This window comes from Cervus elaphus, chromosome X (genome assembly GCF_910594005.1).
Source record: "Cervus elaphus chromosome X, mCerEla1.1, whole genome shotgun sequence".
NCBI lineage: Eukaryota > Metazoa > Chordata > Mammalia > Artiodactyla > Cervidae > Cervus > Cervus elaphus.
Window position 1 is genome coordinate 30,184,731 of NC_057848.1, and position 14,400 is coordinate 30,199,130.

The window sequence follows — 14,400 nt, forward strand, 5'->3', positions numbered from 1 at the left end:
GTTCCAAATGATAAAATCATGTCAAATCCAGCTCTACTAATAAGAACAGAGGTTGGGCTATGATTGATAGTGGATATTATTAACCTAAGAATGGTAGTAGAAATATTTAGAATTGATATTCCTTTAATTCATTTCTCTTTTATATTTAACAAATATTCATTGAATTCCTGCTCTGTGAAAGATACTGTGCTGGGTACTCAGGACTACATAAAGCTGAATCAGATTAGAATCCTCCCCTTAAAAATATTTGGACTGGCAGGTATTAAAACAGATTCATTGGCAAATGAAAAACAAATGAGACAGTTTATTAGAGAATATAAAGTCTCACCAGGATTCATAAAAGGAATAAGTTGGAGGAACAGAAAAGACTTCATGGAAGAAGTGGCATTTATAGGTCTTGAAATCCGTGAATTTTGGATATATGGAGAAGGAATGAAAGACCATTCTAGATGAAGGGATCAGTGTAACCAGACACAGATAGAGGTAAATATGGAATATATGTAGGATCATGTTCTGTTTTGGAGAAGGAGATGGCAAACCACTCTAGTATCCTTGCCTGGAAAATCCCATGGACCGAGGAGCCTGGTGGGCTGCAGTCCATGGGGTCGCAAAGAGTCGGGCATGACTGAGTGACTAACAGAGACAGATGTTCTGTTTAGTATAAGTGTAGAGTTAATGAAATGACGGTGAGAGGGGAGAATTGGGCAGTGAGAGGGGAGAATCAATAAGGTAGATTGGGATAAGTCAAGAGTTTGATTTTACTTTGTAGACAGTGGGGGAATCATTGAAAAAATCCTTTAGGAGGACACTAAAGGGCATGCTTGACTGCTAACAAATAATTTCAAACAGATAATAGCTGAAACAAAGACATTTACTTAAAGAAATAAACAGAGGAGAGCAAGTTTTCAGGTCAGCAGGTAGCTCTACTCCATGTGATTATTCAGAGGTATAGGATGACAGCAGACTCTGTCATCTTCAAAACGTGCCTTCCACGGTGCTCTTTTATTGCCATTACTACTCACAGGAAGAAGGGAGAGAGCACAGAGAAACAATTATGGGAAATCATTTTGACCAGGCCTGGAAGTTGTATACATCACTTCACCCACATATTATTGGAGGATTTTGGTCTCAGGTAACACATATTTATAAAGAAGTCTGCAAAAATCCCGCACGATTACACGCACGTACATCTAGATACTATGGGAGAAAGGGAGACTGGATTATGGTGACTAGCTAGCACTCTTAGCCACACATTTATTTATAATGAAGGCTCATCCAGTACTCATCACAATGAATGAAAATGGACCAAGTTACATCTCTGTGAAATTTGAGAATTCCAAAAGTGAAGAGAAAATCTTCAAACTTTGCAGAGAAGGGAGAAATACATCACCAGAAAGGAAACAAAATTAGAATGTCACCAGAATCCTCAGCGGTAACTCTTAAGGTAGTAAACAGTGAAACGATGCCTTTAAATCTTGAGGAAAAAATCTTTAACTTGGTATTCTATATTTAATCAAACGGTCAATTAGATGTCAAATGCAAGCATTTAAAACATTTTTCTTCCATATATCCTTTCTTAAGAAGCTACTAGAATGTATGATTTTATTAAGTAAGTTGTGTGCCTGCATGTGTACTCAGTTGTGTCCGACTCTTTGCAACCCCATGGATTGTAGCCCATCAGGCTCCTCTGTCCATGGAATTCTCCAGGCAAGAATACTGGAGTGGGTTGCCATGCCCTCCTCCAGGGGATCTTCCTGACCCAGGGGTTGAACACATATCTCCAGTGTCTCCTGCCTTGGCAGGTGGATTCTTTACCACTGAGTCCACCTGAAGAAGCCCACAAAATAAGCTGAGGAGGATGAAAAAAGGAAGAGATGATTCTCAGAAAGAGGACATCAACCTAGGGAAGGAACTGAAGGAAACATGCCTTGAGACCAGCTACTAAAGATTGAAGCAAGAGGCTAGATAGTTCTGTGAAGAAACCAAAAGAAAATTTGAATCAGTACATCTACTCATATGTTCAGATATTTGGAAATTACAGGCCTTTTACAGAGGTAATTACAGTGTTTTACAATCTCCGGTGGCTCAGTGGTCAAGAATCCACCTGCCAGTGTGTGAGACATGAGTTCAATCCTTGGATTGGGAAGATCCCCTGAAAAAGGAAATGGCATCCCACTCCAGTATTTTTGCCTCAGAAATCCCATGGACACAGGAGCATAGTGGGCTATAGTACATGGGGGCACAAAAAAAGTTGGACACAACTTATCGACTAAACAACAACAACAACAACAAACCATTATGACTACGTATCAATCCTATCTATCCATTGAAACTTATCAATAGAGAGGAAAGCTTGAAAAGTAATTTAAGTGAATGGATTATCTAAATAACAAGTATTTAGCCTGTTTTAGGGTCTCTGAAAGGTAAAAAAGAAGCATAATGCTTCTTTTCTCAAAGAGCTTACACTCACAAAGCCTGAGATATTATCTGTATGCAGTAGTTTTAGAGGCAGCTTCAAAGTAGGCAATACTCGATTTTTTACTTCTAAAAAATGAAAGCACAGTTAGAAACTTGGAGGGCCAGAGGAAAGTTACTGAGTTAGGTAACACTATGAGCACTATCATTCATGTGAAAATAAGTCGGCCATGGAGGTCAGACTGGCTAGGTTCATGCTGGACTCAAGAAGTAAGTAAGTTTGTGTGAAGCAAGATCATGGTGAATCTTTCAAGTTTGGGAAAAATTTGAATTTAATATGATAAGCAAGTTTTATTGCTAGTTATAAAAAACCCAGGTGAACCATACTGACTCATTATGGCTGGCTGACTGGCTTTCTCCCTTCTTTATCATCTTTAAATTTTGTTTATCTTGTTATTGTTGAGTTGTAATGGTTCTTTATATATTTTGGATACTAATCCTTTATCAAATATAGTATTTGCAATTTTTTCTTCTATTCTGTGGATCGTCTTTTCATTTTCTTAATGGTACTCTTTGAAGCACAAAAGTTTTAATATTTACTTTTATGTTTTTCTTTTGTTGTGTGTGCTTTTGATGTCATATTTAAGAAGCCATTGCCTAATCCAAGGTTAAAAAGATTTACTCCTATGTTTTCTTCTATGGGTTTTATAGTTTTAATGCTTAAATTTACGTTTCTGGACCCTTTTAATTTTCATGTGTAGTGTATCAAAAAGGTTCAGCTTCATTCTTTTACTTGTGAATAGCCAGTTGTCCCAGTGCCATTTGTTGAAAAAACCAATCTTTTACTCACTGAATTGCCTTGGGACCCTGCTGAAAATCAATTGACTATAAATGTTAGGGTTTATTTCTTGACTCAAAATTCTGTTCTATTGATTTATGTTTCTGTTCTTATGCCAATATCACACTGTCTTTTTTTACTGCAGCTGTGTAGTAAGTTTTGAAATTGGGAAATTTGAGCCCTATAACTATTTTTCCAAAAATTATTTTGCATTTTTTAGATCTCTTGCATTTCCATATGAATTCTAGGATCTGTTTGACAATTTCTGAAGAAAGCAAAAAAATCCTTATCTTCTAATCCATGAACACAGGATTTTTTTCTTTTCCCATTTAATTCTTTTTAGATTTTATTCAAGGTTGTTTTATAGTTTCCTATATGGAAGGCTCTAGATTCTAACTTCCTTTGTTAATTTTATTTCTAAATTTTTTATTCTTTCTGACATTGCAATAAATGGACTTGTTTTCTTGATTTTATTTTTGGATTGCTCATTTGCCACTATATAGAAATACAGTTGATTTTTGTATATATTGATTTTGTATCCTGTAATCTTGCTGAGCTTATTAGTTCTAGTGGAGTTTTTCTTTTTTTTTTTTCTTTTGTGGATTTCTTACTTAGGATTTTCTGTATACAAGATCATGGAATCTGAATAGTGAATATTTTTACTTCTTCCATTTCAACCTGGATGTCTTTTTCCCCTCTTTTTCTTGCCTGGTTGACTTGGCTGTAACCTTCAGGTACAATGTTGAAGAAAAGTGGTGAGCATGCACATTCCTTTCTTGTTATTTATCTTAAAAGGAAGCAATCAGTCTTTCATCATTAAGTAGATGTTAGATGTGGGTGTTTTATAGATTCTCTTTATCATGTTGTGGAAATTCCCTTATATTCCTAGTTCATTAAGTGTCTTTATCATGAAAGGGTAGGGGATTTTAAGTAATTTTCTGTGTCTGTTGAGATAATCATGTGACTTTTTCCCTTTGTTAGTAATATCATTGTTGACCTGAAACAAATAGACCACCAGATATTTCTTCAGCAAAGATGGGTTTATTTAGGATGAGCAGAGATTTGGCAGTTTGGGGTCTACAACCATGTGAGCCATAGGCAAGTCCCCTCATGGCAAGGGGAGGAGAAAACTTTTATAGAGAAGAAAAGGAAGTTGGAAGGGCTGTAGTAAACTAAGAGTCCATAGCTTTGCATTGGCCTTGCCAGGAAAGAAAAGTCTTCTTCCTGTTAGTCTCTGCTGTAGTTGCGGGGCATGCAGCACCCCCTTCTGTTCTCCAAACTCTTTAATTGAAGTTTCCATTTGTTAATTTTTTACATTGTGTACTACTTTTGTTGTCATGTTTCACCACACTTGTATTGCCAGGATAAATCTTACTGGGTCATTATGTGCAATCCTTTTTTATAGACTATTGTGTTTGATTTTCTAGTATTTTGTTGGAGATTTTTGCGTTTATATTCATAAAATGTATTGATAACAATTTTCTTGTGATGTCTTTGTCTGGTTTTAGTGTCAGGGTGTGTCAGGGTGTCAAAGAATTGGGCTTCCCCAGGTGGTGGCTAGTGGTAAAGAACTGACCTGCCAATGCAGGAGACATAAGAGATGGCAGGTTCGATCCCAGGGTCAGGAAGATCCCCTGGAGAAAAGATTGGCAACCCACTCTAGTATTCTTGCCTGGAGAATGCCCATGGACAGAGGAACCTGGCAGGCTATAGTCCATCGGGTTGCAAAGAGTCAAACATGACTGAAGTGACTTAGCATGCATGTACGCACGTCAAAGAATGAACTTGGTAATGTTTCTTGCCCTCCCATTTGGTGTTAATTCATCTTTAAATTGTGATAGAATTGGCCAATGAAACTATCTGTTCCTAGAATTTTGTTGTAGAAAGTTTTTTTATTAGTTCAATATCTTTACTTGTAATAAATATTGTCAGATTTTTCTGTTTCTTCTTGAGTTGGTCTTGGTTTTTCTAGGAAATTCTCCATTTTATCTAGGTTGTCTAATTTGTTAGCATAGAGTTGTTCCTTGTATTCCCTTAATAATCCTTTTTATTTCTGTTAATGTTGGTAGTAATGTTCTCTATTTCTTGATTTTAATTTGAGTTAGTCTCTCTGTCTCTATTTTTTGTCTTTTTGGTTAGGTTACCTAAAGGTGTTTCAGGTTTTTAAATCTTTCTAAAGAACCAGCTTTTGATTTTGTTGAGTTTTCCCTATTTTTTCTATTCTCTATCACTTCCTGTTTGTACAGAGCCTCAAGATTAGCCAGGGATAAGAGCTTAGGGCTTTGTTTGTTCTTTCCTGAATGTGCATACAGCTCTGGGCAGGCATAAAGCCATATCATGTACTTGGCCTTCTAGATTCCCAGGAATAAATTAGAGCTTTCCAAAGCCCCCCATGAATGTCTCGTTCTCCAGCTTTTCCTTTTCACCCCTTATTATTAGCCTGTTGTTTGGCCCAATTGTTATCCATTACCTCAGAAAGCCACATGTTCAACAACTGCTTCTGATTTTTTCAAAGAAAGGCTGTTTGCCTTGGGTAAGCTTTGTGTTGGGTCAAATAAAGACAGCCCTGTGAGTGCAGTTTTCTGGGGAATAACCAGATAGGTCAAATAATGACAGTTCACTGCGAATGGGATGTTGGAGGCACTTCAGCCCCATTCTGTTTCCTCCCATGGCTGCTAGGTGCTGAGTGTTGGTTTTTCAGGCGTCTGTGAAGCTCAGGAGGGGTGGGACTTGGACAATTTAAAATGCCACAGAGTTCACTGTTTTTACTGAGATTCAGCCATTTTATTAACTAATGCTTCCTGACTTGCTGTAAGCTTTTGGTGAACTTTCAAAGTTCTGAAAAATTGATTTAGATGATTTTTGCTAGTGTTCTTATTGCTTTTACTGAGGAAAGCTTTTTTCTGAGGGCCTTACGCTGCCATTTTCACTGATGCTGCTCCCATTATGGCTTCTTAAACAGGAAAGTGATGGAGTGAAAACTGAACTTGAAGTCAGATATTGCTCCAGGTCTGACAAAGGATTGATATACTTAATATACAAATCTATAAGAAAAGTATTGAGTTATATAAAATGAGCAATGGACATGAAAAGATTAGTCACAGAAAAAAATTACAGATAATAAAGTTTAAAAAAGAAGGTTCAATCTCAAAATCAAATTCAAACCATGACATACTATTTTCACTTATCAAATCAGTAAAGGCAATTATAATTGTCACAGTTCTTAGTATTGGCAAAGGCACAGGGAAGTAAACATTCAAATACTGTAACTCAAGAATATAAATTGGTACAGTCTTTCTGGAATACAATTTGGCAGTAATATCAAGTCATTTAAAAATAATATTAATTGACCAAATAGTTTAATTTCTATGTATCTTTACTGAGCAAATAGTAAGCCACTTGGATGAAGATTTACATATAGAGAAATTCACTAACAGTGTTATATATAATACTGAAACACTAAAATCAGCCTAGATGTCCAATAATAGTAGAATAGCTAAATCATTTATAGTATATTACACTTATTAGATTTTTTACAGTTATTAAAATACTATTTTAGAAAAGCTATTTGATGGTTTTATGGCATTGAAAATGTATAATATAATGTTAAGTGAAAAAAAACAAACTTTAATATACAGTTTGGTCTAAATTTTAGAAGGCAGAAAAGAAAATAAAAACACAGAAAAAAGTACATCAACTCATTAACAGTGGTGATCTCTGGCTAAGTAGGATGCAAGAGGTTTGATTTTCTTCACACCTTTCCATTCTTTCCAGATTCTATACATTAAATTATCTTTACAGTAGGGGCTATGACCAAATGTTATATAAAAGTAATGATCTGACATCAGTATGGAAGATAGATTAGAAGAAAGTTAGGGTGGTAGTGAGAATGGAGAGGTTAAAGCAAATCTAAAAGACATTTTAGGAATTCCCTAGTTGTCCAGTGGTTACGGCTCTGCAGTCCCACTGCAGGGGGCACAGGTTCAATACCTGATGGGGGAAGTAAGATCCCACATTCCATGCGGTGCAGCCAGGAAAATAAATACATAAAAATAAAAGACTTCTTATAAGAAGAAACCCTAGGCTGTGAAGACAAATTGGATGTGGTAGATAAAGGGTTTCTAGCATGATAAAATGCACTGGGGAAGGAAATGGCAACCCACTCCAGTGTTCTTGCCTGGAGAATCCCAGTGACAGCAGAGCCTGGTGGGCTGCTGTCTATGGGATCGCACAAACTTGGACACGACTGAAGCGACTTAGCAGCAGCAGCAGCAACATGATCAAAATTAAGGTAGCAAAGAAAATGCTATTTAATAGAAGAAAGAAGATTTAGTTTTAGACACAATTGAGAATGACATTTAAGGGATGTTACACTGTGGGTAGATGAAAATACAGATGAGGTTTGTTTTTCCAATCTTAATATGTCCTCAGTTCAGTTCAGTTCAGTTGCTCAATCATGTCCAACTCTTTGCAACCCCATGGATTGCAGCATGCCAGGCATCCCTGTCCATCACCAACTCCTGGAGTTTACTCAAACTCATGTCCATTGAGTCAGTGATGTCATCCAACCATCTCATCATCTGTCGTCCCCTTCTCCTCCCGCCTTCAGTCTTTCCCAGCATCAGGGTCTTTTTCAATGAGTCAGTTCATCACATCAGGTGGCCAAAGTATTGGAGTTTCACTGTCAACATCAGCCCTTCCAATGAATATTCAGGACTGATTTCCTTTAGGATGGACGGGTTGGATCTCCTTGCAGTCCAAGAGACTCTCAAGAGTTTTCTCCTACACCACAGTTCAAAAGCATCAATTCTCCGGCGCTCAGCTTTCTTTATAGTCCAGCTGTCACATCCATACATGACTACTGGAAAAGCATAGCTTTGACTAGATGGACCTTTGTTGGCAAAGTAATGTCTCTGCTTTTTAATATGCTGCCTAGGTTGGTCATAACTTTTCTCCCAAGGAGTAAGTGTCTTTTAATTTCATGGCTGCAATCACCAACTGCAGTGATTTTGGAGCCCAACAAAATAAAGTCTGTCACTGTTTCCATTGCCTCCCCATCTATTTGCCATGAAGTGATGGGGCCAGATGCCATGATCTTAGTTTTCTAAATGTTGAGTTTTAAGCCAACTTTTTCACTTTTCTCTTTCATTTTCATCAAGAGGCTGTTTAGTTCTTCTTCACTTTCTGCCATAAGGGTGGTGTCATCTGCATATCTGAGGTTATTGATATTTCTCCTGGCAATCTTGATTCCAGCTTGTGCCTCATTCAGCCCAGCGTTTCTCATGATGTACTCTGCATATAAGTTAAATAAGCAGGGTGACAACACACAGCCTTGATGTACTCCTTTCCTGATTTGGAACCAGTCTGTTGTTCCATGTCCAGTTCTAACTGTTGCTTCCTGACCTGCATATAGATTTCTCAAGAGGCAGATCAGGTGAAGAATTTTGAAGAATTTTCTTGAAAAATTTTCCACAGTTTGTTGTGATCCACATAGTCAGAGGCTTTAGCATAGTCAATGAAGCAGAAGTAGATGCTTTTCTGAAATTCCCTTCCTTTGTCTATGATCCAATGGATAGTGGCAATTTGATCTCTGGTTCCTCTGCCTTTGCTAAATCCAGCTTGAACATCTGGAAGTTCATGGTTCACGTACTGTTGAAGCCTGGCTTGGAGAATTTTGAGCATTACTTTGCTAGCGTGTGAGATGAGTGCGATCGTGCGGTACTTTGAACATTCTTTGGGATTGCCTTTCTTTGGGATTGGAATGAAAACTGACCTTTTCCAGTCCTGTGGGCACTGCTGAGTTTTCCAAATTTGCTGGCATATTGAGTGCAGCACTTTCACAGCATCATCTTTTAGGATTTGAAATAGCTCAACTGGAATTCCATCATATCCACTAGCTTTGTTCATAGTGATGCTTCCTAAGGCCCACTTGACTTTGCATTCCAGGATGTCTGATTCTAGGTGAGTGATCATACCATCATGATTATCTGGGTCATGAAGATCTTTTTTGTATAGTTCTTCTGTGTATTCTTGCCACCGCTTCTTAATATCTTCTGCTTCTGTTAGGTCCATACTATTTCTGTCCTTTATTGAGCCCATCTTTGCATGAAATGTTCCCTTGGTATCTCTACTTTTCTTGAAGAGATCTCTAGTCTTTTCCATTCTATTGTTTTCCTCTATTTCTTTGCATTGATCACTGAGGAAGGCTTTCTTATCTCTCCTTGCTATTCTTTGGAACTCTGCATTCAGATGGGAATATCTTTCCTTTTCTCCTTTGCTTTTTGCTTCTCTTCTTTTCACAGCTATTTGTAAGGCCTCCTCAGACAACCATTTTGCTTTTTTGCATTTCTTTCTCTTGGGGATGGTCTTGATCCCTGTCTCCTGAACAATATCATGAATCTCCATCCATAGTTCTTCAGGCACTCTGTCTATCAGATCTCATCCCTTGAACCTATTTCTCACTTCCACTGTATAGTCATAAGGGATTTGATTTAGGTCATACCTGAATGGTCTAGTGGTTTTCCCTACTTTCTTCAATTTAAGTCTGAATTTGGCAATGATCTGAGAAAGTATGTATTTTTTAAGACTTGTGCTAATTTATACTTTTTACTCATTGAAATTAGCCTGAATTAGAGAGGTTTTACTTAACTGTGTTCTATGTTCATCATGTTACTATTTCATTTTCCTGGAATTTACCGTGTAAAATAACTGATTAGCAAATGATAGACTGACTTCAACTTGTTTTGCTTTGGACTGGCTCAGAGTTCTCATGTTTCCATTATGATTACTCTCATAGTTGTTCTTATTGCTGAAAACTACTATATTTGAACAAGAGATGTAATTATTACCCAAGCAACATTTATGTTTTATTTTTCTATGAATTTTAGGCAATGAATATTTTGACTTCAGTGTTGCTTCTGTATGCAAAAGAGGAAGAGGCTTTTTGGCTTCTGGTTGCTGTATGTGAACGAATGTTACCTGATTATTTTAATCGTCGAATCATTGGTAAAAAAAAAGCACACACACATGTATACATATACAAACACATATTTCTTTTCTAAAGACTTTATAGGCCTCTTGTCTATTCAGTTACCTGTCAAATGGAAGAACTGATCAGTTAAGTTTTTGAAATGTATAAAATGTAAGCAATATCAAGATACCACATTCACTGACATGCTCAAGAGATGAGCTTCTTGCACTCGACATATGATTGGAAAGATTGCTTAATATATTGCTTTTTAAAAAGAAAGTACCTGGCCTGTTTCTTTATACAATCAAAGTTTTAAGTTTACTATTCTTAAGTTTCCTGAATGAGATTTTAATCAGCTTAAAATCTCCACATTTTTATGAATTTTATAGATATATGCAAGCTTGCAAAGAAGGATCAAGTTCTTAGTTTGTTAATTATATAATATTTTCTTCAGTCATCAAATATTTATAGATCTGTGATCCCTTACTTTAAAACCATAGGTGGTCTTTCCTTTGTACCTTCATAAGCCTTCTGTTTACTTCCCTTATGGCTCAGCTTGTAAAGAATCCACCTGCAATTCAGGAGACTCGGTTTCAATCCCTGGGGTGGAAAGATCCCCTAGAGAATGGAAAGGCTACCCACTCCAGTATTTTGGCCTAGAGAATTCCATGGACTGTATGGTCCAAAGAGTCAAACACAACTGAGCAACTTTCACTCAGTCTTCTGTATCATGGCTAGGTCACTGATTATATTATCTTGTGTTATAGTTATTTGTGTATTTATCTTAAGTTCGATTAGAGATTAAACTCTCTGAGGATGAGAACATTTTAATTAGTTGGTATATCTCTTATAGCACCTAGTACAGGTTTCTGCACATAATAAAGATTCTATAAGTAACTGTCAAATGAATATGAATTGAGTTTCTCAAGTGCTTCTTAATGCATGATACTGCTATCAGATAAAGAGATGTGTGAAATATAGAAAAGACACTGAAGAAGTTCATAATTTAAGGAAGAGAAATGAGATATCAGCCTACTAATAGTAGTAGGAAGGTATTGAAAACAAGTCCTTTTGAAAGGTGTTCATTTTTAAATTTCTTTTTATGTTCTCCAGGTGCCTTGGTGGATCAGGCAGTCTTTGAAGAACTTATCAGAGATCACCTTCCCCAGCTGACTGAACATATGACTGATATGACATTTTTTTCCTCAGTTTCTCTCTCATGGTTCCTCACACTTTTTATTAGTGTGCTACCTATTGAAAGTGCAGTGAATGTGGTGGACTGTTTCTTCTATGATGGAATAAAGGCCATTTTACAACTGGGATTGGCAATACTTGACTATAACTTAGACAAACTGCTGGCATGTAAAGATGATGCTGAGGCTGTGACAGCTTTAAATAGGTAATGTGAGAACCATAACATTTAAATCTGGAGAGCCTCTTAGAGATTATGTTGCTCAAGCCCTTTATTTTATAGGTGAAGAAACTGATCCCTAAAAACATTAAATAATTGGTCCAAAGTCACAAAGCTAGCTAGTTGAATGAAAAAGCTAGGCCTAAAGTCCACTCCTCTGTTTCCAAATAGAATATAACAAAAATCAGTGTGAAGGAAACTGCTAGGTTATATACACATTTACACTAATATTGTTGATTCAATATGCTGAGACTTTCATAGTCCCTGTTTGAGCTATAAAGTGTGTAAGAGTAATTTGAGGGGGGAATGTTGGTTGATAATATTAAATATACAGTGGGGGAAATTGTTCTGGTGTTTAGGTATTTTCAGTTACATAGACTGAGCTTTATTTTCCTGGTGCCTTTTCTGTGAATTCTATTTTGTATTAAAGCACATATATGGAGATGTGTGTGTGTGTGTGTGTGTATACACTATGTATATGTTAAATGAATGAATATATGAATATTTGGGTAACTGTTGTAATGATGCATCAGATTCCATTTATGTACAGAATAAAGTATAAACACCTCACTCTGGCATTTAGAACTCTCACTGTTAAGGCTTCAATGTATCTTTCTTAAATTATTTCTCCTTATATGCTTCTACATGCCCTAAATTCCATCTTAGTAAGTCTACCTCTGAAGTCATTACATCACCATCCCATCTCTCACTCCCATGTCCTCCTAATTCCCAACCATCTTTAAATTCTACTTCTTCATCAAACTGTCCCTTGTCCTCTCAGTTGAAATTAACCTTTGACTAATTAGGGAGAAATTAATTGTCATTTTCTCTGCATTTCTCTGCATACTTCTCCTAATTCTGTGTTACTGTCACTTTTGGATAGGTTCTTCAACAATGTCACTAACAAGGATAGCCCACTGCCTTCGAGTGTGCAGCAGGGTTCAAATGTAAGTGATGAAAAAAGCAGTCATGTTAGAGTGGATATTACAGATTTGATTAGAGAATCTAATGAGGTAAGTTTTTCTTATTCCATAAATATAATTACATAGTGTATTTAAAATGATAGATACTATAGCTATATCTCTAGAGTAGTATATTGAGAGTAAGATAATAATACAAGTAAAGATGTAGTAATTTAAAATCTGGCTTCACTTTAAAAATGAGTTCTGTGAACTGTTCCTCAGTTATATAGCTTCCTGTGCTTCAGTTTGCTTTTCATTAAATGAAATTACTCACATGATTTCACAAATAATGACCACTTTTAAATGTTCATCACTATATTTAAAGGTGAAAAATATTCTCTTCTTAGAGCCTAAGAATTTTTACCAATGTTCTTGTACTTAGTCTAGGCCCATAGTAGATGGAATGCTCTCCTGCAAATATATAGAAAAACTGAAATGTGGGAAGTGAAAATTTGCATAATCACTGAACAAGTTGGGAAAATAACTAGAAATAGAACCAAAGCCTCTGAGAATTGAATCTGATGAAATCCAACTGTAAGAGAAGTGGGTATTTATTATGAATGAGTATCCACTGAAATCATATTTCTTACAGAAATATGGTAATATTCGCTATGAAGATATACACAGCATGCGCTGTCGAAACAGGTTGTATGTGATACAGACCCTAGAGGAAACGACAAAGCAGAATGTGGTGAGTATCCACCGAATGGGGGAAACCAATTGGAATAACATTTTTTTTCCTCAACTTCTTTTAAAAAATTATCATTTCATGTGAAGAAAATAAAATAACTATACATTTGAGCTAGAGTCTTGTCACAGCTTAGCTTACTGTAAATTTTTTGAGAGGAAATAAGTGATTTTCTTCTGGTTGAAACATATTGGTTTCTCCAAGATGTTTTGTGTTATTTGACCTTTAATATTGAATGCTATGATGTTGGCATTTAAACATAACATATTTGTGATGTACTTTATCAAGAAGAACAGCTGACCTACATAATAGTCTAGGTTGCTAGTATATATTATTATCCTTGGATACTTAAGATAAAGTATAAAAGGTATAAAACATTGTGTTTTAAGTAATCTTTTTTTAATATTTGGATGATTACATTAGAAGCTGTTAATATTGATTTTCTCTAGTGAGTGGGATTAATAGATTGCTGGTTCAAAGAGGGAGCATTTTACTTTGTTGAAAGAATTCTTCTGGAGTAGAACATGGCAACCCACTCCAGTATTTTTGCCTGGAAAATTCCACGGACAGAGGAGTCTGGCGGGTTACAGACCATGGGATTGCAAGGAGTCAGTCATGCCTTAGCAACTGAACATGCACATATACACATGAATCTTCTGTACTGTTCAAGCTTATTGTTTTTGTAAACCTACTTAAAGATTAAGTCATCAGATATACAAATCTGGGAAAATTAACATTTCTGAATATATACTCATTGTGAATAATTCAAATATATAGAAATGTAAAAAAGTAAAACTTACCTACTCTTGGAATAATCGACATTTAAAATGATTCGGCATGTATCCTTCCAGATCTTTTTTCTAAATATCTATAGACATACATATCTATGTGTGTAAGGGAGGGGTGAGAGGGACAATATAGCTTTCTAAGTGAGATCATACCATTTAGTTGCATGTTCTGCAACTTAACTTTTTTCACTCAGAAATATATCACAGTCATTGCATATCATTGTATAACTCACTTTTCTTAATGTGCTGAATAGTATACCACAGTATGGATATGCTATACTTGACTTAACTATTCCTTGTTGATATGCATTTAGTATGTCTACTCCCT

The 14,400-nt window shown here is 36.1% G+C and overlaps 1 protein-coding gene across 3 annotated transcripts in view; it reads left to right on the top strand.

Moving 5' to 3' along the window:
* TBC1D8B (TBC1 domain family member 8B) overlaps positions 1 to 14,400 on the top strand; it is an 80,058-nt gene that overhangs the window by 50,116 nt on the left and 15,542 nt on the right. For all 3 annotated transcript variants that reach the window (XM_043895611.1, XM_043895613.1, XM_043895612.1), the window contains exons 11-14: positions 10,141 to 10,258; positions 11,337 to 11,622; positions 12,518 to 12,647; positions 13,189 to 13,287. In XM_043895611.1, coding sequence (XP_043751546.1) covers positions 10,141 to 10,258; positions 11,337 to 11,622; positions 12,518 to 12,647; positions 13,189 to 13,287 — 633 coding nt within the window. The remainder of the gene's footprint in view (positions 1 to 10,140; positions 10,259 to 11,336; positions 11,623 to 12,517; positions 12,648 to 13,188; positions 13,288 to 14,400) is intronic.